Source organism: Lepisma saccharinum, chromosome 27 (assembly GCF_977018435.1).
Source record: "Lepisma saccharinum chromosome 27, izLepSacc3.1, whole genome shotgun sequence".
Classification (NCBI taxonomy): domain Eukaryota; kingdom Metazoa; phylum Arthropoda; class Insecta; order Zygentoma; family Lepismatidae; genus Lepisma; species Lepisma saccharinum.
Genome location: NC_139255.1, coordinates 33,955,893 through 33,983,166, shown reverse-complemented (window position 1 = coordinate 33,983,166; position 27,274 = coordinate 33,955,893). Strand labels below are relative to the sequence as shown.

Here is a 27,274-nt window from a genome sequence, read left to right as displayed (position 1 = left end):
CTCATTGCATTTTGTAAACACCGAGTGCTTTACTCCTTGCACATTCCTAGGTTTGCTCTTTGTTTACAAAAGAGAAAATTTTCGAGAGGTGGCGTTGTAATCAAACAGGATGCATACAATCAGTACACAGTCGAATCGTACTGTGGGAGTCACTTTTCTTACTGTATTATTAGCATTTTACCAACTAGGACGACGTTTACAAACAATGAAGTCAGTGGCGGCTTGTAACCACACATTCGCGATTATCTCGAAAACGGCTCGTTTGCAGACCCATGTTAAACGAGACTTTTTTTGCTTCTATTATCGTGTACTTTCACCTGTGTCAGTTTGCGCTATTACTTATGAGACACCATGTAGATTGATTGAGTTTGTGTTTTAAGTCCACTTTATGCGCAGTAAGGATAATCGGGACTGGACCTACAGTTTAAAGTGGGATCCGAACCACTGTGCCTCCACCGGGTATCGAACCCGGGATTTCGGGATATAGGTTCTAACCCGATAGTTACTCCTTAAATTTGCTGGGATTTCTTAAAATATGCTTGACTTCAAGATATGTTAGTCTACCCGATGGCGTAGTGGTAACGTCGTCGCCTTGTAATCAAGGGGTCGCGGGTTCGATACCAGGTGGAGGCACAATACTCTCCAACACTGAGCCAGAAAACCCCCATCCAAGCAACTAAAAACTGCATTTACAACATGCAACGTGAATGTAGATGAACTTGCGACAATCTGGACGCTCTTTGGAAGCACCACACTCGCAAAAGAGGAATAAAAAAGGTCAACATTAGACGAACACACATGGGATGAATCCCATCGAATTGGATGAAACAAAGAACCAAATTAGAAAAATCACAGCAGCAGTCCGAAACCCCATAAGCCAGGAGTTCCAAAGCTTTTTCGTTTCACGGCGCCCTTAGTGTTTCAAAATTTTCCCGCTGCCCCCAAGTCAGCGTATCTATACTGAAGGAAACTCCATCTGGCGGCTGGCCTTGAATGCTATTTCTGGCCCTTTCCGTCCCCCAATCAGTTTCGGGGGCGTGGTTCGGTGGGTGTCACGGCGAAACTACAAACAACTGCCGGTAGTGACCAAAGGCATAGACGACCTGTGGCAAGCTGACCTTGTGGAAATGAGCAGTGGCAACTTGAAAAATTTACATAAAATCAACAAGGATACTCAGTTGCGAAGTTGCCAAGCGTACTTCTGTTTTTGCCAGTTGTCTTTATATGGCTGTGTCCGCCTGCATTCCGACCTGTGGGTGGTCCTTCCTGAAACTTCATCGTTCAGGACCGCGTGCGCAGTTGTACAGTCACGGACACTGCCGGCTTGTAATGAATACATTGACTTTCAATGGAATCGTTACAAGCCGGCAGTGTCCGTGACTGTACCATTAACACCGATGATTTCTGATGCTGACAATACCGTTGCCCGAGAAGACTCTTTCTCGCTTTACGGTACGTTTGGCAACATGTAGTGGACTCCGCGCTCATTTGTTTCGTTCCGCGAACAACGTTCGGTACCTTGTGACTCGAGAATGCCCGATCTTAGTCGAAGAAAATTCAACTGATCGCTGATTCGCTGTTTCCCAGCCGCCAGTTGGAGTTACGTTCAGTACCAGTGTTGCCACATGAAGGGAAATTCGGACCGAAAATTTAGCCAAAACGGAAAAAGGAATTTTGATAAAAAATACCATAATTTCAGGGAAATTTTAAGACAACTGACTACATTATTACAATTTATGTTAAGTTCCAGTTTCATATTCACATTTTAATTTCTTCTGTTCTCTTTCCTGCTCTCTTGATTATAGCCTGCATCTATTTATATTTCTGTTGAGTACATCGCTTTTCTGCACCCTCGGATAATAGTAACGATGAGGATTAACGATTAAGTGGATTCCTGACCAGGATCCAAACCTGGGACATCTGGTCAGGAAGCGATGAAAGTGACATCTATGTGAAAAATTTAACATTTTTTATTCACACGTACATGGACCAACGGAAATACTCCTACTGCTGCTTCCACCACCACTAATAATAATAAAAATTACCGGGATTGCTATTACCACTGCTAATACTTATTATTATTATTGTATGATTTGCTAGGTGAAGGGAAAAATGGTCCTAAAAAGGAAATTTTGCCCCTTGGAAAGGGAAATTGTGTCCTCATATTGTGGCAACACTGTTCAGTACAAGCAGGTTAAAAAAATAAACACATCTGTCAAATTCAGAAACATTTTATGTAAGAAGTACTAAATAAACACCTATTTGGAACCACGATATCATTTCAGTGAAAATTTTGGAACATTTCGCGGAGCTCATGTAACCCTGTCGCGTCTCCTCAGGGTGCCGCGGTGCACACTGAGAACCACTGCGCCCTTCCAGTATAGAATTCAAGCAAATATGTTAACCCCCTCAGAAAGTGAAAACGGTGACATAAATGGAGCTAAAAATTGTTTAGAATTGCCGTCTGTCGTAGGTTTTATCCTCATAGGCTAAAGAAATTGTTCACCTGAAGACGAGTCAACGGATAATGGATAAAGTTCAATTAACATTGCATGGTAAGATTTTTTTGTATTTACGGTGACGAACATAAGCTTTCCTAAATTCCTTTACCATGCCTATAGTTATAATTTCGTTTTAATAAAATGTAGCTTTATCCTTTCAAAGTCAGATGTATGTTATTTTTTTAAGGCTTAATTCTTTGGTTTTGTTATCCGTAGCCCACCAAACTGAGGAGTTGCATTGCAGCTATTGACAACTAAATTCTTCCTTTTTGATCTCGCCGACAACTGCTAATTCTCTAGTTTTCTTAAAACCGGTCACTGCAGTAACACAAGCCTTCCATCTGTCCCTATCCTGAACAAGATCAATCCAATCTTTTCCATCCATATCGATTTCCTTTAGGACCATCTCAACGTTATCCCTCCACCTTCATCTTGACCTTCCTACAGGTCTCTTACCATCAGGTTTCCACACAAGAATCCTGTAAACTCTTCTTTTCCTCTCCTATTCGTGCCACATGGCCTGCCCACCAAAGTCTTCTTGTTTTAATTATTCTAATAACATCTGGACATGAATACAAATTATCGCCTATAGCCTAAGTAATCCGTATTAGTAATCTCTTATTGGGACTGGAACGAAATTGGATGTAGTGTTCTGGTTTTTTGTATTTGTTTGTACTTGACGTCACATTTCTACCACTTTTGGCTACACCAAGGATGAGTATTGATAAAGGAACACTCGCATAGAACACCCAGACCGGGAACTTCGGTGGCGAGGTTCAGAGTCGACCACATAATGGTCCTTGCCACCGAGCTGGCTGAATGAACTATTCAGAAACAATCGACAACTTTTTGTTAAAATAGGCTAAACGTCCACCCCATTTAATCCAGTTTCTGAAAACTGTAAATATGTTTTCGAGAATAATGTTGGCTATGAACACATTGTAGCCAACCCAACCCTCAATTTTACAATTTCAGTTTTAATGTTAGTTTGTCATTATATGGTAGTATAAATCTTTATTTTTGCATTTCAAATATCTTTCATTTCGTTGTAACACCTCCTCCCAAATGCTCCTCAAATCCCTGCCTGCTTAGGTAAATGTTTCTACATATTTGCGATAGATTTATCTCATTATAACACCATTAAGCCTTGTTTCCATGATAACCAAAAACTCAATATGCTGACCAAGGCAGAATTTATTTTATTTTAAAACATAAACGTTACGTTACAAGATAAGCTACCTAGATATATTGATGAAAAGGAAGAGATGACAAGAAATTGAAACCACTTGGCATCACAAAAAGAGTGCAGCAGGGGTGTTCTATGACAAAAGAAGTGATGTAAGTGAGGTGACAAAAATACATTTTATAAAGAATATGGAGGACAGAATCAAGAAAATATGCACGAAAGAATGTGAAAAAGAAGGCAAAATAAATAGCCTATGGAAACAGCTGGAAAGGAATGGCTACGAGAAGGAGGATAGACTGGACATAAAGAGAAGAAGGAAGAGAAGAGGCAGGGGAGAAGAGGAATAGAAAGAAAAATAGGAAGAGAAACAAAAGAGAGAAGGTTTGGAGTAAGGAGTATGGGGAAGACCACAGAAAATATATGCAAAGTGCTTAGGAAAGCGGGCATTAAAACTTGCAGGAAGGGAGGACGAAGCATCTTAAGAATAGCGAAGAATGCAAATAAGGAAATGAAAAACAGAGAAGTGGAAGGGATTATCTACGAAGTGAAGTGTAAAGAATGTTGGAGTGTGCACATAGGAGAAACGAAAAAGAGGCTGAAAGACAGGTTGAAAGAACATAGGGACGATGTACGATTTAAGAGAGACAGAAATGCGATATTTAAGCACACGAGAGAAACAGGACATGACAAGGAGTGGGATGAGGCTAAGCAGATAGGAAGGGAGAAGAGAATACTAGTGATAAAATGGAAGGAGGCCAAGAAAATAGAGAAGAAAGGTGAAGAAGACACAATGAACTGGAATGGGGGACTGAAGATAAACAAAGAATGTATTAGAAAGAGTGGAAATGACAAGAACTAAGGAGGAATGACGAAGGAAGCGAATGAAGAAAGAAAGGATAACGAAAAAGAGCATGAGGAGTCAAACTACGTTCCAGATGAAAGGAAATGTTATCAAAATCGCCTGTCAGATGAAACACCATTTACAGGAAAAGGCCACCTGCTGGAACACCTGGAAAGGAATGTTCCAGATAAACAACTTTCTAATTATCTTGTGTCTGGAGGGGAGTTATTTTTGTGTATACATATATTCCTGTTTTGTGCCTTATTTTATTTGTATTTGGTACAGAGTCTGAAGAAGACCTTGCTAGAAGGTTGGAACGTAACGTTTAGTTTATGTTTTAAAATAAAATAAATTCTGCCTTGGTCAGCATATTGAGATTTATTTGTGCAAGATCAGCCTATATGTACAATATGTAACATTCTTATTCGTACACACAGATTTTAAAGGAAAATGCTTTAATATCTGAAAGGAAATACACTCTTTTGAAATTGTTTCTTTACAATTCAATAACTAATATCATTAGGAACATAAAATCTTACCCAAATTCTGTATAACCAATGACAATAAAAAATTTAATGAAACTGAAAGAGAAGCATGCCATTTTTGTACAACTTTTCTATTCGTACACTTAATAATATAAAAGAAAAAGTATATTCAGAGCAAATTGACTGACAGTTCTAATACTTTGATGCGTATCCTTTGGCTTTAATTACTGCTTGACACCTGTTCTTCATAGAATTAACCAGTTTCCGACATGTTTCAGAGCTTATTTTATTCCACTAGGCTTGCACACCAGTTTTCAACTCTTGTTTGGACTTGGCGCCTGCTTTATGAACTCGCTTCTTCAAAATTGCCCATAAATGCTCAATTGGATTTAAGTCTGGACTTTGAGCTGGTGTTTGTAGTAGTTTGGACACATTCCATATTAGCCAATTCATGTTAACTCGCGCCTTATGCTTACTGTCATTGTCTTGTTGGAATCTGTAGTTAGGCGGCATGTCAATTTTTTGGACACTCTGCTTTACATTGTTCTTCAATATGTTCAAATATCCAAATAGACATATGCATCCATGATACCATCAATAAACTGGATGATACCAACACCTTTGGACGACATACAGCCCCAAATCATTAATGACCCACCACCGTGTTTAATAACTGTTGGAACTGTGTTAATGTGATCATTGTCTTTATTTGATTTTCTCCAGACCCTATTTATCCCATCTGACCCGTATATACGTATATATATATATATATATATATATATATACATACTAATCTTAGACTCGTCTGACCATATGACACTATCCCAAAATTCCTGGTCCTTGTGGATGTGCTCTTTCACGAATGAAAGTCTATTCCTGCGATTCACCTTATTTACATACGGCCTCTTTCGTGGTATTCTGCCATGATATCCATGCTTCCACAAGGCACATCGGACAGTTTGATCGGACATCATCTTGCCAGCAACATTTTCTACTAACGGTCGTAACTGAGGAACACTTAGTCGGGGGTTTTCTCGCACTCTTTTTAAAATAAAGTGTTCATCACGTTTATTCAACCGTCTCTCTTTTGGTTTTCTCGGCACATTCTGTGTTGAACCTTCCTCTCTCAATTTGTTTGCTATGTATTGAACTGTGGAGTGTGATTTATTGACTGTTTGTCCAATTTTTTTAACGAATAACCTCTAAGGGCTAAATTTATAATAACATCCTTCAGATCGGAACTAAGTTCCTTCACCTTGCCCATTTCGAACATGCTGTTAGATAGACGATAGGCCTACAACAATGCCTACGCCAGCATTCCGCTTGACGGGGAGCGCGTCTGCATGTTCAAAGTTGTTACGAAGTTGCAAACTCCGAATAGCGGTGGCGCTCTATGCAAGGAAGATTGAAACTCTTGCCTGTACGAATAACAATGTTGCATGAAACAGCGTGTTTTTCTCTTTTCACACAAATTATATGCTCTGTTTATACACTTTGAACATATATTTTTATTGACATTTGTTGGTGAAACCTTCATTAACATTAATTTCCAGATACATATGAAAATGATTATATTTGCTAGTAGATATGACATTTTTTCCTCGGAAATTCTATGTGTACGAATAACAATGTTACATACTGTATCTATACGATGTTACCAGTCCGCCACTGCCTTCAATCAGTACTCTGACACACTTCATAGAAGACTGGAATCCATATTCGTCCGTTTGAATCAAAATTGCCTGAATGTTAAGTTTTTTGAAATCCCAGAACTGTAGAGAACTGTAAAAAAAAGTACAATTGTTTGCTTTCAGCCATTTTTTTTTTTTTGCTTTGTGCTGAGAGCTTTTGGTATTCTAAGTAATTGTCTATCTAGGGGAGGAAAAAGTAGTTGAAATCGAGGAAGCATTAAGGGGGTGGGGGGTGCATGGATTCGAGGTCCGCCGGACATATACCATCGTTTCCCCAGTAATGACCATGTAATGGGGGTTGTATGCGTAATGACATGAATTTTAACTGCACTTGTCGCCGGAAGATGTCACCAGCGGGGAGGATAAAAATGTTGCCCAAGCGTGATTTCGATCACGATTGTACATCAGCATATAAAAATGTTACATGTTTCCCCCTTCTAGATGTCTAACGACTCTGGAACGATTCTATCTCTCTCACTCTCTCTCTCTCTCTATCTCTCTCTCTCTCTCTCTCTCTCTCTCCGGTACACACACGCTCACGGATACCCACATGCTAATGTGCACGGCCGTTGACATATGCAGTTTTTAATGCGCGGCAACATTTGGCCCGTGCAGAGCAAACGAGCAGTCATTTGTTTTCTAGGGCACCGCCGAACCGCCAGATGGCACCGCGTTTGCAGATGTATTAACGAAAAACTAATTTTGTCTGATTTGGCGATTTCCCGGCCTGCACCGGACGGCGTTGTAGGGAACCTTTCCGCTGGGGTCTATTTTTCTCGAATTTGTTGCGTTCTTCCGGGTTTGCGTGGACAATTTCGACGTTGTAAACTGCGAACTCGCATGGGCGGTTGCAATACAGAACACCTTAAGTTTCAAGACGGCTAAAGGATTTTGAGTTGGCCCGATGCTTCATTTGATAATACAGGATATCATTACTGTCATAAGTTTTCGAACTAATAATTCGAAGGTATATTATTTCTAGCTTGAAATATAAGATAAAGTCACATTTCACCTCCATTGAGATGGCATAATCCTTAAATATAATGAAATACGTTTTTGCCTCAAAATAGTAATCTATTATATTTTTCCGTAAGTGTACAGAAGCGTATACTTCATTTAATTACATATGACGCCAGGTGTCCCGGGTTAAAATCCCAGCCTGGGCATGGGTGTTCTTTGTGTGTCCCTTCATCACTTGCATCATCACTCATCCTCAACTTCGTGATTAATCAAGAGTGGACGAAAAGCGAAGTAATGAGAACGAAATAAATAGATCAATTCATTAAATCACAAGTCTATACTCCAAGTTAGGACTCTCTCTCTCTGTCTCCCTCTTCTCTCATCCTCTCTCTCTGCCTCTCCTTCTTCTCTCATCCTCTCTCTCTGCCTCTCCTTCTCTCTGCCTCTCCATCTTCTCTCATCCTCTCTCTCTGCCCCTCCATCTTCTCTCATCCTCTCTCTCTGCCTCTCCCTCCTCTCTCTGCCTCTCCCTCTTCTCTCTGCCTCTCCCTCCTCTCTCTGCCTCTCCCTCTTCTCTCTGCCTCTCCCTCTTATCTCATTCTCTCTGCCTCTCCCTCTTATCTCATCCACTCTCTGCCTCTCCCTCTTATCTCATCCACTCTCTGCCTCTCCCTCTTATCTCATCCACTCTCTGCCTTTCCCTCTTATCTCATCCACTCTCTGCCTTTCCCTCTTATCTCATCCACTCTCTGCCTCTCCCTCTAATCTCATTCTCTCTCTGCCTCTCCCTCTTATCTCATTCTCTCTATGCCTCTCCCTCTAATCTCATTCTCTCTCTGCCTCTCCCTCTTATCTCATTCTCTCTATGCCTCTCCCTCTTATCTCATCCTCTCTCTCTGCCTCTCCCTCTTATCTCATCCTCTCTCTCTGCCTCTCCCTCCTCTCTCGCCTATCCCTCTTCTCTCTGCCTCTCCCTCCTCTCTCGCCTATCCCTCTTCTCTCTGCCTCTCCCTCTTATCTCATTCTCTCTCTGCCTCTCCCTCCTCTCTCTGCCTATCCCTCTTCTCTCTGCCTCTCCCTCTTATCTCATTCTCTCTCTGCCTCTCCCTCTTATCTCATCCACTCTCTGCCTCTCCCTCTTCTCATTCTCTCTATGCCTCTCCCTCCTCTCTCTGCATCTCCCTCCTCTCTCTGCATCTCCCTCCTCTCTCTGTCTCTCCCTCTTCTCTCTGCCTCTCCCTCTTATCTCATTCTCTCTCTGCCTCTCCCTCTTATCTCATCCACTCTCTGCCTTTCCCTCTTATCTCATCCACTCTCTGCCTCTCCCTCTTATCTCATTCTCTCTCTCTCCCTCTTATCTCATCCTCTCTCTCTCCCTCTCCCTCCTCTCTCTGCATCTCCCTCCTCTCTCTGCTTCTCCCTCTTCTCTCTGCCTCTCCCTCTTATCTCATTCTCTCTCTGCCTCTCCCTCTTATCTCAACCACTCTCTGCCTCTCCCTCTTATCTCATCCACTCTCTGCCTTTCCCTCTTATTTCATCCACTCTCTGCCTCTCCCTCTTATCTCATTCTCTCTCTGCCTCTCCCTCTTATCTCATCCTCTCTCTCTGCCTCTCCCTCCTCTCTCTGCCTCTCCCTCCTCTCTCTGCCTCTCCCTCTTCCCTCTGCCTCTCCCTCTTATCTCATCCTCTCTCTCTGCCTCTCCCTCCTCTCTCTGCCTCTCCCTTCTCTCTCTGCCTCTCCCTCCTCTCTCTGCATCTCCCTCTTCTCTCTGCCTCTCCCTCTTATCTCATTCTCTCCCTCTTATCTCATCCACTCTCTGCCTCAGCATCTCCCTCCTCTCTCTGCCTCTCCCTCTTATCTCATTCTCTCTCTGCCTCTCCCTCTTATCTCGTCCACTCTCTGCCTTTCCCTCTTATCTCATCCACTCTCTGCCTCTCCCTCTTATCTCATCCACTCTCTGCCTTTCCCTCTTATCTCATCCACTCTCTGCCTTTCCCTCTTATCTCATTCTCTCTCTGCCTCTCCCTCTTATCTCATCCTCTCTCTCGGCATCTCCCTCCTCTCTCTGCATCTCCCTCCTCTCTCTGCCTCTCCCTCTTATCTCATTCTCTCTCTGCCTCTCCCTCTTATCTCATCCACTCTCTGCCTTTCCCTCTTATCTCATTCTCTCTCTGCCTCTCCCCCTTATCTCGTCCACTCTCTGCCTCTCCCTCTTATCTCATCCACTCTCTGCCTTTCCCTCTTATCTCATTCTCTCTCTGCCTCTCCCCCTTATCTCGTCCTCTCTCTGCCTCTCCCCCTTATCTCGTCCTCTCTCTGCCTCTCCCCCTTATCTCGTTCTCTCTCTGCCTCCCCCTCTTATCTCGTTCTCTCTCTGCCTCTCCCTCTTATCTCATCCTCTCTCTGCCTCTCCCTCTTATCTCATTCTCTCTCTGCCTCTCCCTCTTATCTCATCCACTCTCTGCCTCTCCCTCTTATCTCATCCACTCTCTGCCTTTCCCTCTTATCTCATCCACTCTCTGCCTTTCCCTCTTATCTCGTCCACTCTCTGCTTCTCCCTCTTATCTCGTCCACTCTCTGCCTCTCCCCCTTATCTCGTCCTCTCTCTGCCTCTCCCTCTTCTCTCATCCTCTCTCTCTGCCTCTCCCTCCTCTCTCTGCCTCTCCCTCTTCTCTCTGCCTCTCCCTCTTATCTCATTCTCTCTCTGCCTCTCCCTCTTATCTCATCCACTCTCTGCCTCTCCCTCTTATCTCGTCCTCTCTCTGCCGCTCCCTCTTATCTCGTCCTCTCTCTGCCTCTCCCCCTTATCTCGTTCTCTCTGTCTCTCCCTCTTATCTCGTTCTCTCTCTGCCTCTCCCTCTTATCTCGTCCTCTCTCTGCCTCTCCCTCTTATCTCGTCCTCTCTCTGCCTCTCCCTCTTATCTCATTCTCTCTCTGCCTCTCCCTCTTATCTCATCCACTCTCTGCCTTTCCCTCTTATCTCGTCCTCTCTCTGCCTCTCCCTCTTATCTCATCCACTCTCTGCCTCTCCCTCTTATCTCATTCTCTGCCTCTCCCTCTTATCTCATTCTCTGCCTCTCCCTCTCCCTCCTCTCTCTGCATCTCCCTCCTCTCTCTGCTTCTCCCTCTTCTCTCTGCCTCTCCCTCTTATCTCATTCTCTCTCTGCCTCTCCCTCTTATCTCATCCACTCTCTGCCTCTCCCTCTTATCTCATCCACTCTCTGCCTTTCCCTCTTATTTCATCCACTCTCTGCCTCTCCCTCTTATCTCATTCTCTCTCTGCCTCTCCCTCTTATCTCATCCTCTCTCTCTGCCTCTCCCTCCTCTCTCTGCCTCTCCCTCCTCTCTCTGCCTCTCCCTCTTCCCTCTGCCTCTCCCTCTTATCTCATTCTCTCTCTGCCTCTCCCTCTTATCTCATCCTCTCTCTCTGCCTCTCCCTCCTCTCTCTGCCTCTCCCTCCTCTCTCTGCCTCTCCCTCCTCTCTCTGCATCTCCCTCTTCTCTCTGCCTCTCCCTCTTCTCTCTGCCTCTCCCTCTTATCTCATCCACTCTCTGCCTCAGCATCTCCCTCCTCTCTCTGCCTCTCCCTCTTATCTCATTCTCTCTCTGCCTCTCCCTCTTATCTCGTCCACTCTCTGCCTTTCCCTCTTATCTCATTCTCTCTCTGCCTCTCCCTCTTATCTCATCCTCTCTCTCGGCATCTCCCTCCTCTCTCTGCATCTCCCTCCTCTCTCTGCCTCTCCCTCTTATCTCATTCTCTCTCTGCCTCTCCCTCTTATCTCATCCACTCTCTGCCTTTCCCTCTTATCTCATTCTCTCTCTGCCTCTCCCCCTTATCTCGTCCACTCTCTGCCTCTCCCTCTTATCTCATCCACTCTCTGCCTCTCCCCCTTATCTCGTCCACTCTCTGCCTCTCCCCCTTATCTCGTCCTCTCTCTGCCTCTCCCCCTTATCTCGTTCTCTCTCTGCCTCCCCCTCTTATCTCGTTCTCTCTGCCTCTCCCTCTTATCTCGTTCTCTCTCTGCCTCTCCCTCTTATCTCGTTCTCTCTGCCTCTCCCTCTTATCTCGTTCTCTCTCTGCCTCTCCCTCTTATCTCATCCTCTCTCTGCCTCTCCCTCTTATCTCATTCTCTCTCTGCCTCTCCCTCTTATCTCATGCACTCTCTGCCTCTCCCTCTTATCTCATCCACTCTCTGCCTTTCCCTCTTATCTCATCCACTCTCTGCCTTTCCCTCTTATCTCGTCCACTCTCTGCCTCTCCCTCTTATCTCGTCCACTCTCTGCCTCTCCCCCTTATCTCGTCCTCTCTCTGCCTCTCCCTCTTCTCTCATCCTCTCTCTCATCCTCTCCCTCCTCTCTCTGCATCTCCCTCCTCTCTCTGCCTCTCCCTCTTCTCTCTGCCTCTCCCTCATATCTCATTCTCTCTCTGCCTCTCCCTCTTATCTCATCCACTCTCTGCCTCTCCCTCTTATCTCGTCCTCTCTCTGCCTCTCCCTCTTATCTCGTCCTCTCTCTGCCTCTCCCCCTTATCTCGTCCTCTCTCTGCTTCTCCCTCTTATCTCGTCCTGTCTCTGCCTCTCCCTCTTATCTCGTCCTGTCTCTGCCTCTCCCTCTTATCTCGTCCTGTCTCTGCCTCTCCCTCTTATCTCGTCCTGTCTCTGCCTCTCCCTCTTCACTCGTCCTCTCTCTGCCACTCCCTCTTATCTCATCCTCTCTCTGCCTCTCCCACTTATCTCGTCCTCTCTCTTCCTCTCCTCTCTCTCCCCAGAGAGAGAGGGGGTAAGACATGGGGAGAGAGAGACCCCCCGATAGACGGGGTAGAGTGAAAGAGAGACAAAAGAGAATTAGAGGGAGAAGAGTATTCCCTGATCGATACAATGTTTGTAAATGGGTGAAGATCATTTGGAGTTCATTCATAGACGTGAATTGAAATAGATAGTAACTTTAGGTACACCGTGTATTTTGTCCTTGGACCAAATTGCCAGGAGATAATCATGTCCCTCTGATGTCGGATGGCTATGAGTTGGCAACACTGCTGGCGGTGGAAATGCTATAAGCCCAACTTGGACTCGAACTCGCGCCCGCTGGAAACACTGCGTGACGTAGTAGCCTCGAGCAGTGCGTCTCTCTTAAGAGTTTTGATCGAAGCGTGTTGCGTGGAGAGGATAGGTACGCCCCGAGGCCTTCGACTTTCACAGGGAGGGATGGGGGGCGGCGCAGTTTCAAGTTGAGAAGAGGGAGAGAGGGGGCGCTCTCCTGTTTCTTCGCCGCCTTTTAAAGAGTTAAGAAGCGAAGGCTTTCACGCCAGTAGCAGCTGTTGTCTGGATAATTACCTGATAAGTCAAAGTCTCCGGGAGTGGAAATTAATGAGTGGACCCCCTCGCCGGGCGACATGTCACATGCACGCTCCCAAGGGAAGGCGGGATTCAGACGAATCTCTTCGGGGAAACTGGGGGGCGCCCCCTTCTTTTATCCTGCTGCGCCAAGAAAACGCGATAAAAAATAAAGAACTTTCCTTTTGCCCCGTTTTTGAGCTTCCGAAATAGCTTCAAAAGTATCTTAAGAAACCCAAGAGTGTCGCCGAACCTTCTGGGCAATAAACTTGTTTTATTTCCAAGGGAGGCACGAGAAATATACAGGGTGTCCAGGTTAGTTGTGCCCCAAAATAAGTATTCGAAATTTGTTGCATTCTCGCACGACTCTAATCCACGATGTTATTTACAGTGATTTCCTAACTACAACACTGTTCACTAACACACATATAAAAAATGGTCATGAGTGTTTTTCAGCCACAGTGTGAATTCTTTATTATTCTTCTGAAATTGATACCAGCCAGCTCTCTCGCTAATCATAGCCTGCATGTCAATGATAATTTTAATACGAACATGGATCGTTTATAGTGCAGCTAGATTTGGTTAGAGATAAAAGGAAAGGGTACAGAGAAGAAATGAGAGATTAACAGAGTAAGAGAAAGAACTGTGTGAAAGGAAGGAGAAAAATAGAATGAAGGAAATAAATGGAGTGAGAAAGGGAAGACAGAGATAGCAGAAAGGAGGAGATGGGAGAGCAAAACGTTTTGGAAGACAGAGAGAGATAAGTTAAGAAGACATGCTGAAAGAGAGAGAGATAAAGAAGGTTAGGAAGACAAGGAGAGAAGAGTAGAAGTACGTGAAAAGAGAGAGAGAAAGAGAAAGATTAGGAAGACATGGAGAGGAGCGAAAACCATATGGTGGGTGAGAGGCAACTTGACAGGGCTGAGAGAAAGAAGTTTAGGGGGATAGAAAAAATGGGTGGAGTAGGAAGAAGTAAAAACAAAGAGAGAGGATAAGAGGACGTGAAAACAGGGAAAGAAGGATAGGAAAACATTAAGAGAGAGAAAAGATTAAGAAGACATGGAGAGGATAGAGAGAGAAAGAAGATTAGGGAGATAGAGGAAATAGGTAGAGAAAGAAGAGTAGGAAGAAGTAAAACAAAGAGGAAGGAGGATAGGAAAACATGAAGAGAGAGAATTATTAGGAAGACATGGATGGGGAGAGGAAAAAAGTAATTAGGGAGATAGAGAAAATAAAAGGAGAAAGAAGGGTAGGAAGAATTAAAAACAAAGAGAAATAGGAAGACATGAAGGGACAGAGAGAGAGATAAAGAAAGGAAAATGTTAGGAACACCAGAAGAGAAGTGTAGAAGGAGGTGAAGAGAGAAGAAAGGTTGGGAAGAGAGATAAAGAGGAATAGAATATATTAGAAAAGTAGTAGTAACGACGCCGCCGAACCTAACTGATATCGGTTAGGGGTATTCGGAAGGTTTAAGGAAACTAACGCCCCGCCAGCTGTCTGGGCTTGTCTGGTGATGAATTCTGCCCGGCGAATAAGCTCTGCTCGAAACGTTTAAGTAATCGCGCTTTACCGAGGCGGACAAAATTGATCAAACAATCCTGGCGCCTGAAATCCGGCCAATTTTTCCGTTCTCGCATTGCTCAACGGAACACACCTTGTCACGAACAATTTCGTGTGAAGAAGAGAATGACACATGAAAGAAAAAGGCTGTTCAGTTTCCCGCGGAGCAAAAAAAACTGACGATGAAATATGTACGAGGGCCGATTGTTATTTCACAGATCCAACAGACAAATAACGGTGTGGCGATTTGAGAAGCTCTACCCTCTCTCTTTTTCTTAAAATAAAAATCGCCTTCCCAGAAAAGTTTCAAAAGTGCATGCTGGGATAAGTGCAGGACAAAGAGAGGCTGACAGAGTGTGTAAATAAATGAGAAAGGTATGCGAGAGAAACACAGCCGGGTCAGTAAAGGATGCGATAAAATAATGAATGACAATTCTACTTGACAAGGACAGTGTGAGTGGAGAAGCGAGTACATTGGAGAACAACAGTAAAAATTATGACTTAAATGTTAAAGAGGTATGGCCAGGAAGGGTCCCCTCCTCTGGAAAAAATGGAAATTGCTTACTGCTTCATCTTTTCTCAGTTCTGTTTCAATCTCGTTTCTTCTTCCCCTTTGTTTATTTCCTTATCTTACACAGTGGTTCGGACCCCACTTTTTAAACTGTAGGTCCAGTCCCGATTAGCCTATCTGTGGTTAAAGTGGACTCAAAAACAACAATTCTCTCTCTCTCACATTCAATTTCTAGCTCTCACAAGAGAGGTTATCTAAGTGTCCCCCTCCGATTTCCATGAAAAGTGGCAGGTGTATAGGGAGGCCCAAAGGAAGAAATACGTGTTTTTTGTTTCGGGGGAAATCCCCCTCAAGTGTCAAGATGAAGACAAATTGACGCGGGGATCTGACCCCTGTGTCCCACTCCGATTTCCATGAAACTTAGCAGGTGTATAGAGGGACCCAAAGGAAGAAATACGTGTTTTTGTGTTTCAGCTAAAAAACTGTTTTAGGGGGCACCCCCCCCCCTCAAATGTCAAGATGAGGACAAATTGAAGTGGGAATCTGACCCCTGTGTCCCCCTCCGATTTCCATGAAACTTAGGGCCCAAAGGAAGAAGTACGTGTTTTTGTGTTTAAGCTAAAAAAAACTGTTTTAGGGGGCACCCCCCTCAAATTTCAAGATGAGGAGAAATTGAAGTGGGGATCTGACCCCGAAACCACGTCAATATGGCATAGGAAGAAACAGGGGGCATAGGGCCCCTCTATACACCTGCCAAATTTCATGGAAATCGGAGGGGGACACAGGGGTCAGATACCCACGTCAATTTGTCCTCATCTTGACATTTGAGGCGGGTTTTGCCCCCTAAAACAGTTTTTTAGCCGAAGCAAAAAAAACACGTATTTTTTTTCCTTTGGGCCCCTCTATACACCTGCCAAGTTTCATGGAAATCGGAGGGGGACACTTAGATAACCTCCCTTGTCAGTTTATTTTCTGAGTTAATAACTCTCTTCATGTTTATTGCTTCTATTCTTGATAATTTCTTTATTGTTTATCTACTCTTCTTCTCCATCTGTCTTTATTCTGTCTTCACTGAGGACACCCAAAAGGCATGTTAATCCACGAGGTACATCCCGGTAATTGCATTGTTGCAGGCCAACGAGGCTGTGGCGTCTGGACGTATTCTGACTGTTGTACTTATTGTTGCGTTTTGCACATATATGTAGTGAGCTCCCATTTACAGCCTCGACTTTTAAACTAGGTAAGGATATTTTAGTTATAAACTTAAGTTATATTGGACAATCATTAGACCAGTGACAACATATGCCTGTGAAACATGCCTAATACAAAAACTACTAATATTTGAAAGGAGAATATTAAGAAAAATATTTGGCCCCTCCAAAATGAGCGATGGCTCTTGGAGAATAAAAACAAATGACGAGTTAGACCAGTTTATTAAGCATAGGAATATAGATTCATAAAATCCCAAACATTAAGCTGGTTAGGGCATATCGAGCGATTGTTCAATGAGAGAACAGTCAAAAAGATATATAAATGGAAACCATTTGTCAAGAGTGCGCCAAACGGCGACCAGAGATTCCTGCCAAATGTGTGAACTGTTCTGGTTCACACACGTCAAATTACAAGCGATGCCCCGTGTATCAACGTATACTACAAGCTTCCAACGCCAAAGGCCCAACGAAGTCAACTAGGAACGCCAACAAGGAGAAGAAGAAACAGCCCTCACTCCTGGACAACGCAGTGTTGCCACAATTTCTCTTCCCAAAGAGCAAAATTTCCCTTTTTGGACCAATATTTTCCTTCACCTAAACAAATATAATAATAATAATAATTATTATTATTATTATTATTATTAGCAGTGGTAGTAGTAGCAGAAGCAGCAGTAGTAGTAGTAATATTTCCGTTGGTCACATACATGTCAGCTTCGTCGCTTTCTGGTCAGATGCCCCAGATGCACTAATTTGTTAATTCTCATCATTACAATTATCCGAAGGTATACAGAAAAGCGACGTGCAATAAACCTAAAAGAAATATAAGTAAATACAGGATTGTATTCAAGGGAGCAAAAATAAGAAGAAACAGAAAAAATAAAAATATGGATATGAAACTGGAACTTAACATATAATGCTATAATGTAGAGTCAGATAGATATCTTAAAATTTCCCTGAAATTGTGGTATTTTTCATCGAAATACCCTTTTCCCTTTTAGATAAAATTTCGGTCCAAATTTCCCTTCAAAAAGGGAAATTCCCCTTCATGTGGCAACACTGGGACAACGTCGTTCCCATTCAACCAGGTACGACTTCGCGGCAGGGTGTCATTCAACAACGGAAGCCAAAAGATAGACCAACTCAGGCTGCACCTTCTCCCAGCCAATCACAGGCCTCCTCGCGGAGATCACAACCACAGACAGCTGACAACTTGGAGGTACCACGTCGGCTGCTCAACACACTACTGAACCCAGAGATCATTCAGCCACTAGGAGTATTGGTGGAAGGACTCCAGGCCATCCACCGCGCTGCAGACTCAGATGCTAGACTTCAGATCCTCCATGAACTGTTAGCTGCCATCTGAATTGGATTTATGTTTCTTGTTTGTGTTCGTATTTGTGACGTCTTGGGAACAAAACAGATTTTTCCTTCCTGCGACAGTTGCGGGAGGAATTACAAAAATATGTAAAGCAACAGAAAATCATGTAATTAGTTATTATAATGAATATAGATTTCAGTTTAATAAATAAAGGCAACTGACGTAAAGCCCGCCATGACGACGAATAATAAAAAAAATCAAGAGGCAGTAGGTAGATCTAAAGTTAGATGGGAAGATGATCTTAGAAGTGATATTAGAATAATGAAGATCTCAAATTGCAAGAAGAATGCCCACGATAGAAGTAAATGGAAGAACATTGTTGAGCAGGCCAAAACTCAGAGTTGTAGCGCCAAATAATAATAATAAGAAATATTTTAGTTCTCAAGCGGCTAAAATTTTAGTTATGGTAAGTTCCTCGGCACCTTACAATGTAACGAGTTTAAATAGCCCAAGTGCAACGCACCCAAAATTTTCGTCTCCACTGATGCTGCTTCTACTGCTAGTTTCCATCTCGCTCTTTATTTCTCTCTCTCTCTCTCTCTCTCACTCAGTAATTTCTTTTCCTTCATCTCTCTCCCCTTTCCTCTGTTTTGTTTCCATATTTCCACGACTCTTGTAAACAACTTCCGGATGGAGATTCGGTTCTTGTAAGGACCACAATCGTGCCCTTGTAAGGACCACAATCGTGCCCTTGTAAGGACCACAATCGTGCCCTTGTAAGGACCTCAATCCTGCCCTTGTAAGGACCACCAAATCAACATCAGACGGACTTCTAGTGTCAGGTGCAAAAGATCTCACACCCAAACTGCACGCAAAATACCAAATAAACCATCAGCTCACATAGAAGACTGAAACGATACTTCATTAAACAACAGCCATATATACACTCTCTCTCGCTTTTTAGCTTCTCTGATATTCCTTTCTATTCCTATATCATTTCTCTCCTTCGCTTCTTTCTCTCTCTCTCTTCGAGTGCATGATATCTTCCTCTTATTTTCTCTTCCTCTTAAAATGTCTCTTCTGATGACGTGAACTTGACGTCATTCCCACTTAAGAACAACTTTTCAATTGAGACTCCTTTGGAAAAGTTTCTGCAAGCGTCAACAGATGTCACTTCAAATTGTATCTTTACAATAACGTCTCTACAGTACTCTACACTAAAATTCTGACTTGTTCTACTGGCAAATTATGAGAAACTTTACGTTTACTTAAAAAAATTAAACTTCAAGATATTTCATTAACGCGGCTAGTTGTAGTGTTGCAACACATTACCCCTTTTACATGAAAATAACTGATTGCGATCAACAACTGTAAAGTTGTCTTGTTCATTTTCAATCTTGAACATATTGCTTGTTGTGAATGGCATTCTTTTCAGCAATGAGTAATAACATGTACAATGGAAAAAAAAGAGATATTTCCTACTTTTGAGTTGCTTTTCTCCCACTTTTGACTAATTGCTACGGTGATGAGTGGTGATTAGGTAAGCTAGGTTACAGAGCCGACAAACATGATATTTGTGAGTGTGTAGGGCTAACACAGAGTAACAACAATGTGTACTATTTAAGGTATATATTTGTTTTACATAAAAATATAATTTTGTAAAAAAAGTAAAATGAACAGTTTTAGTATTTGCATTCATATCACAAGGGTTTGACACATCAATAGCACAATTATCATCTTGCGTGAAAATTAAATCCTAGTATTGAGAATGAATAATAAATAAATATGTGCGTTTATAATGTAAAAATATCTACAGTAAAACCTCGTTAATCCGGAAAGGCAAATGGCAAAAAAGGAAGCAGAATGCAAGGTTTTAAATGTGGCTAGAAGTCAACAAGAGAACTTCCCAAAGAAAAGGCAGTCAACCACTGATGGAATTCTGTTTCCCGAAGACTTTGTACTGTACTTTATAGTGTATTTAGGCATATGCCCTTTAAATACACCATAATAAACGTGTTTTGTTGCTATAAACGGAGTTTTAATGCACTTTCTACTGTTCTTTTAGGTTATTTCAGTTAATCCGGTCAACGTATCCCCCCATTAGTCCGGATTAACGGGGTTTTACTGTATCTACAAAAGAACTCCTTGGAGCCACTCAAATGTAATCCTCTTTTCCACGTAGCCACCCACGTAGTACACCCTGGACTGCATTAACATTGTAATGTTAATTTGTTTTTTATGCGTTAATCCAGTAGTAACGTATTGTAGAGGATGTTAATTTACGCAACGGCGAAGCGTATGTGCGTATCGGGTTCAGTAAGAAGTTCTAATCTCTCTGCATTGCCTAAGTGATACGTTGTTACTTTTGCGCCTTACTTTTGGAAGTAAAGCAACTTCTAAGACGTTACTTTTTGGAGTAACATCCTCAACCCATAAATCATTGTCAAAATGGAAAGATACGCAAGAAAAATCCCACGCGGCAGTTTTGAAACACGAGAGAAACGCGGCATTGAAAAATTCCAGTGATTAATGCAAGATTTTCTCCATTAACCACCTGATCCGCTCGGAGCGACGAACCGTAATTGGTCGTCACCAGGAGCTTCGCCGGCCATTCATCTTCTGCGGGGATAAACGTTGACGCGCAATAAATAGGAAATACCTTGCGATTGCTTCTTGGCAAGCGGAGAGGACACCTTCAAGTCCCGAAATCCTTCACAATCAAACTGTACTCGTTTACCACCATGGAATGACTTGCGTCTGAGAAAAGTGATGAAAGGGAAGCATGGAATTTAAAATCGTCCTCACTACTTGCATACAAACATCGTATGCATTAACTGACCCAGTTCGTTGAGTGATGGGCTCGCGAACTAGGGATGGCTAAATCCGGGTAGAGTTCCATCCAGATATCGAGTAATTTTCTATCCGGATTTTAATTGTCCAGATATCGGACAATTTTCTATCCGGATTTCAATGGTCCAGATATCGGACAATTTTCTATCCGGATTTCAATGGTCCAGATATCGGACAATTTTCTATCCGGATTTTCCCCATATTCAGATTATCCTAGGTATCCGATGTCCGGATATTCGCATTATTCGATATCTCCGGATATCCGAATGTGTGCATTATCCGGATACTTTTATCGTTTATCCGTTTTACTTGCTTTCCACATATATTTCACTGTACGGATTTTCTACAAATCCTTTATCAAATCATTACTATACGGATATTCAAATTATCCGTTGCATCCGAAACGGATATCGAAAAACTTGAAATCCGGAAATCCATTATCGGGATCTTGTGGCCATCCCTATCGCCACTTGAAGTTCCGTGTTCGAGTCCCGGCTGCTTCACCTAATCATCACTCATCATCGCCGTCACAAGGCAAAGAAGAGACTAAGGATGCGAAATGCAAAACAGAATTTCGAATGGGCTGTAGCTCCATCAGCCCCCCTTTAAGTGCACCAGTGCTTACGGGTATTGTATCAGGTAGAGTGCTTTGTTTTTCATTATAACTATAATTATATCTTCATTTTTCTGGCGTTGCTTCAGCGAAGAGAAACGCCACCGCATGCAAACCCAATTGTCCTTGCATTGCTGCGCCAACGCCAAAATTTTGATGCTCCCACCTGGGATCGAACTCAGGACCGCTCGCACCATAATGAAGACTGCTAACCGATTCACACTCACTTTAATCGGTGTAGTTTTCGCATTCTCTCTTTTTAACCTTTTCACTGTTGATGTAATTTTGGAGACTAAGTTTCAAGTTTCGCCGCCTTTTCATGTTGCTCCTAAATATCACGGTCCTATTTCGAACCCTACTCACTACAACCTCCATCATTTTTATTACTTCTCCGTGGCGGAATGGTTGGAGTAACACGCCACGAAACCAGCAGTTCGTTGTTCGAATCGTAAGGAATCTGCATTTAATTTAGTTTGGTTCTTCGTCTCTTTCATCAATTCGCCATCGTCATAATTAACCTAGAGAGCTGAAATATCGACGTAATGTAACACAAAAGGTACAAGTCTGCCGCGAATATTGTCACTACTTTAATATTATCACCATCTCACAACCACGATTCAGCGATGTTGAGCGAAATGCTCTTGAATGTGCGAGGGCGACTTGTTTCGATCCACTCATTTTACTGATTTTCATATTTTTTCTTGCCTATATCCTTTTCCATGTGCGACGGTACGGTTAATCTCTCTCAGCCGAACCCCGTGGTGGAGTGGTTAGCGCGCTATGACGTCACGGATCCAGGGTCGAATTCAGGCCTCGGCATGGATGTTTTTTGTGAACGTCTCTTCAGCAATTTCATATTATCACTCATCCTCTTCGTCAAAAGTTACAGAAAGGCGAAGTAAAGTAAACCAAATCAATCAATCTATTTATTGTGATGTTTACAGCAGTCTTTTGTCCAGGTACTGTCCGTTTAATGTTCTCCAATCAAGGTATCATCCTTGAGTTTATGCATCCCACCAAACTGTTGTGCGCGACGGGTTAGAATACCTTTCAGGCTGACTACAAGTCTCGAGACCTCTGGTCTGTTTGCCGTTCCTCTCGGTCTCACCCCTGCAAGTCTCGAAGCCTCTGGTCTGTTTCTCGTCCTTGCAAGTCTCGAAGCCTCTGGTCTGTTTCTCGTCCTTGCAAGTCTCGAAGGCTCTTGCCTGTTTCTCGTCCTTGCAAGTCTCGAAGCCTCTGGTCTGTTTCTCGTCCTTGCAAGTCTCGAAGGCTCTTGCCTGTTTCTCGTCCTTGCAAGTCTCGAAGCCTCTGGTCTGTTTCTCGTCCTTGCAAGTCTCGAAGCCTCTGGTCTGTTTCTCGTCCTTGCAAGTCTCGAAGCCTCTCGTCTGTTTCACGTCCCTGCAAGTCTCGAGGACCCTGGTCTGTTTCTCGTTGCAATCTTTATAAAATGCATTTTTGTAGTCGGTTCGACTCTAAATTGCAACACCATGGGGTGCAACCACTAGAGTATTCAAAAAGAGTTTGTCTTGTTAAGGTAATGCCCAGAACCTTGAACTGATGCCTGAGTGTATCAGTGGTGGAGCAAATATCCTCCGAAAGCAGAGCATCGGTGCGACATGTGCGGCTGGCTACGAGCGGGCAGAATCCGAAAGAGGACGCCATCAATTTTTCCCCCTCACCTGGACGGGATGTCGGGACCAGCTGGTCCACTTCTGACGTCCGAGTCGCGCACCGCAGCGCCGGCCGATGACAGTGTCTACCCTCAGGGGGGGCGGGCCCCGATCGCTGAACAAAACACAATCGATTCCCCGGTTAGGAGCTGTTTGGGGTGACAGAAGGGAAAGGTGGGGATAGAGGGGGGTGTCAGCTTGCGGTGGCATCGGAGGGACAAGCTATGGGAGGCCCCCCTCTCCCTCTCCATCCTTTTCCTTTTGCGATATCAATTGTGGGCGGAGTCAATGGGAACTTTTTTGAAGGGAAAAATAGTTTTTGTGATCGCAAGTGTTATCTCGGTCCGCATAGGCCCAACTGCTGTTACTTCTAGATTAATGTTAGTTTTATTTTTGGCTTGTACAAGTGTGCGCTCGCTTCACACGTAGCTATTAAGCCGTGTGTTTTCTTTGGAACATATTAACGGCTATTGTAGGAAAAGGAGCCTATCCAAGCCACTCAGCCGTAACCAGAGCTTGCACGTTCCCCAAACTCTCTCCCTAGATCCAACTATTTTCTGACTTGTGCCACTAGCCTGCATAATCATGAGGGCCTTGCCGATCACGTGACTGTAAGGAGTCCCTAGGTTTGATCCCTGATGGAGGCACAGTTGCTTGTAATAATAATCCGTAGTGCAACAGCCTGAGAGGGACAGGGCCCACCTACCGGCCTCATTCCCAGCTACCGAGGTGGGATATCATCCAACGTGCCCCAGCGGCTCTGTGATTCACTCAGCTTCCACTAAAAGGATGCCTGGACGCAACCATTAGGGATAAAGATGGCCGGAGCGTGGTGCTGATCACATCACTTCCACAAATGTTGGTAATGTGAAAGGTTAGCTTTATAAGTGTTTGTGTGTGTGTGTGTGTGACCATTTTAAAATCTGATTGGAATAATAATGGTCACCGCTCAAATTTTTAACCCTTAACTACTATGTACAGTCTCTCAAAGTGCACTGAATTTATATTTTATTTTATTTCTCGCACCCCTCCAACCACAAGTGGACCCTTCTCCATAGATTTCAGCTGGGGTACTCCTAGCGTCTACACGCTGTGAAGGTCTCGAGATCTTGCCTTTATTTCTCCAAATCTTATTGAATTCTATTTTCGGAGAGTGGTCTGCCAGACGTACCGTAGTAGTTACGCATGTTTTTTGTTACGTTGGGTTTCAAATGGCCCTGGCAAGAACATTAATTTCAAATAGATAAACAATTGAATTGTTATTAAATATAAAAAGGTGGTTAGATCCGTTGACGAAAAGTAGAGATCCTGGTGTTATTTTATGAATGCTACATTATAAGTAGTAATAAATCTTTCATAACTCTACTTTGCCACTGTCATTCGAAGTAGTATGATTACAATATAATCTTTGCCTTCCGATAAGTTTGGCGAAAATAAATAAACATTTATTAAAGAACAAGTATATTTTCCATTATTTAATTTTAGTTATTTTCTTATTTCATTATTTTCATTATTTAATTTTTGTAATTAGTAAGTCTTTCTGGGGGGTCCGTACCCCACTGGACCCAGCCTAAATACGTCCTTGAGCTATGGAGTGGCGTGCAATAATGTATCATACAAGAAGACAGGTAGGTTAGGTTCGTTTGCGATGAATTTCAAATCTTTTATTTCCTCATGGCATTAATTTAATAACATAACCAGATGTCGTGTACACGTGGTACTGCCCTCTGACACGACCAATGTTGCCAGTACACTTTATAATATCAGGAAAAACATACTTTTTATGAATATTTCATAATTAACATTCTACATCGTCTTGAATCCATTAAAATGCGTAGAATTTTATTGTTATTTTTGCATTTCGATAAGGACCCACACACACCATCTGTACACATCGAAAATTATTGCAAGCGACTCCATAGCTGTCTTCTATTCATTACAAAAACTTTTTTTTTTTACACTTCAGTAACTTTCCCCCATACTAAAGCTCATGTAAAGGATCATTGTTTAATGTTTAAAAAAAATATCCACATAGACAAAGTTAATACCCAGTGCAAAGTTCATGTTTCTCGTTTTTTGTAAAAAAGTTACGTACGTTCAAAGTCTGGATTGCGTGACTTTTCGAACACCCTGTAGATTATAATGGATTCCAAGCAATGGGAATCAACTTCATCATGGCAATCTGATAGTACACTCTCGGATAAATCTTTATTCTGTGAATTACGGTGATCATAGCTGCACGCCAACTCTCTAGCCTTCTTAAACCCGGAGGTTTATGGCTGCAGCAACACAGGCCTTCCATCTGTCCCTTTCCTGAGCAAGATCTATCCATCCCTACCGATTTCCTTTAGATCCATCTCAACGTTATATCTCCATCTTCGTCTTGGCCTTCCTACTGGTCTCTTACCATCAGGCTTCCCAAGAAGAATCCTATAGATTCTTTCCTCTCCCATTCGTGCCACATGACCTAAGTATCTGGACATGAATACAAATTATGTAGTTCTAAATTATGTAACCTTCTCCACTCACCTGTCTCCTCATCCCTTTCAGGTCCAAACATTTTTCTAAGTTTTTTATTTTCAAATACTCTTATTTTCAATGTAAGTGACCAAGTTTCGGATCCATATAATACTACAAGCAAAATTACTGTTTTGTATATTTTAACAATTAGTTTCTTAGATAGTATACGAGATAGTATTCGGAGCAAAGTAACACGCATTTCCTGAATTAAGCCGAATTTTTATTTCCTCTTTAATATCATTTTCATTTCTTAGTGTTATTCCTAATTACTCCATAGCTGCACACTGTGGATGCATTCTAATTTGATTGTCATCTGTTTTCTTTCAGGATCACGAGAAGGAACCAAGATGCCGGACAGTCCAGAGGGAGCGAAGCTCGTCCTGAACACCCCTAGCACCACTCAAACGACTCCACCGGCCAGCAAGTCCCCCTTCGGGTCCGTGAACGGCGGGGGCTCCTTCTCCCCCCAAAGTACCGTCAACGGGGGGACCCCGTCGCCCCCCGTGCATCACCACACGACGCCGCTGGACACCACGACGCCCTCGTCCGGCGGGCGGCAGCTGGGGAAGATGAAGCGGTTCCTCACCACGTTGGTGCAGTTCGGGAACGACATTTCCCCCGACACAGGAGACAGAGTCAGGGCGCTCGTATTCAGTCTTGTGGTAAGTCCCGAGTCTTTCCAAATTAATAGGTTTAGAAATGCTCCATTATCATCCAGAATATCCACAGATAGTTACAGGGTGACCATAAATTTTAGAACCATTTCCTTAATGCACAACGTGCTCCACATGTCCACCACCAGTGTCAGCACACGTCTTCGTCAACATGTTTCCTGCGAATAGCACAGATTTTCCCTTTCTGAAGATGTTCAAGATTTCAAAATTCCACATGGATTTTAGATCAGTTAACCGTGCTGGCCATTTCGCACGGTCCTTTCTACATATCTCACATGTAATAAGAAGATACGGTACGACATTAGTTTCTAGCTTCATGGACACCATGTAGAATCTTAATAAGCTGTTTGTATAACCGCAGACTTGTACGTGAACAGGGTGTTTCAAAAGCTATGCATCCCTAATTTCGATGTCCATCTTTTTCTGCAACGTTGCTTTCTTCTCTCTCTATTTCAAGTCCAAATTCAAATACCCATAAATTTTACTCCACTTTCATTCGCCAGACACAAATATTTATTGATGACGAGCCCTATATCGGGTTGCTTGTGGAGGGTTACAGCCCAAGGGTCTCCATCTGCTACGTGACCTTCATTGAAAGGGGAAGTAGTTAGCCCTGGGCCTCTACATATATAAATCTGGGCCTGTCACCAGTGCATGTAATGGGGCTGATAAGAAACATTTGGTGATAATAAGAAATGACACGCGTAAAACAATAGAAGGGATTAAATTGGATTAAATGCAAACAGTGTAACTGTTTGCCCATTGTCTTAAAAGATGCACGCCTCTGAAGTGAAAAGAACATTATCTCATGTGTGTCTTGACAACATTACACGTGCGTAAATGGAAAAAAAATATTATCGTCCACCTTTCTCCAATGTTAGCCTCTCTTGGTAGACCAGGAACGAGATTAAACGAATCCAGTTGCAGGAATTTCGTTTTTTTACGCATTACCTTCTTCATAACTTTCATACAACCTCCCCCTCCCACGCTCCCTTCCTTTTTATCCCCATTAGCTGATTAAGGTCTCCCATAAACTTGATTAATAATATTTTGTGAAAGCTGAGGAGATCTAGACTCGAAAACAGTCTTTGAGATCTTCCCAGGTTTTGCTAAAAGAGCAAGAAAAGACAAAGGTATGACGTTGAATCTTGTATGTGCGCCTTACAAATATCTGATGCTTATTGTCCTCATCGACTGAATGCTGAAAGAACCCGGATGAACAAACGATTGATAATCTTGGCATCTGGAAGGATTGGGATTAATGAACAATTGGTCATCCTAGCGTCAGGAGTATTGAGTATGTGAGTGTTTGTTTTACGTGTATTGTTTTCCTTTCTTACAGTTTATACA

At 43.0% G+C, this 27,274-nt stretch overlaps 1 protein-coding gene across 4 annotated transcripts in view; it reads left to right on the top strand.

Moving 5' to 3' along the window:
- Nucleotides 1–27,274, top strand: part of LOC145980092 (protein CBFA2T1-like) — a 509,444-nt gene that overhangs the window by 423,630 nt on the left and 58,540 nt on the right. For all 4 annotated transcript variants that reach the window (XR_014440826.1, XR_014440825.1, XM_083113092.1 and 1 more), the window contains exon 3: nucleotides 25,578–25,912. Coding sequence is in view for 2 of the 4 variants with exons in the window: in XM_083113092.1 (XP_082969218.1) it covers nucleotides 25,578–25,912 (335 nt within the window). In the remaining 2 variants the exon portion in view is untranslated. The remainder of the gene's footprint in view (nucleotides 1–25,577; nucleotides 25,913–27,274) is intronic.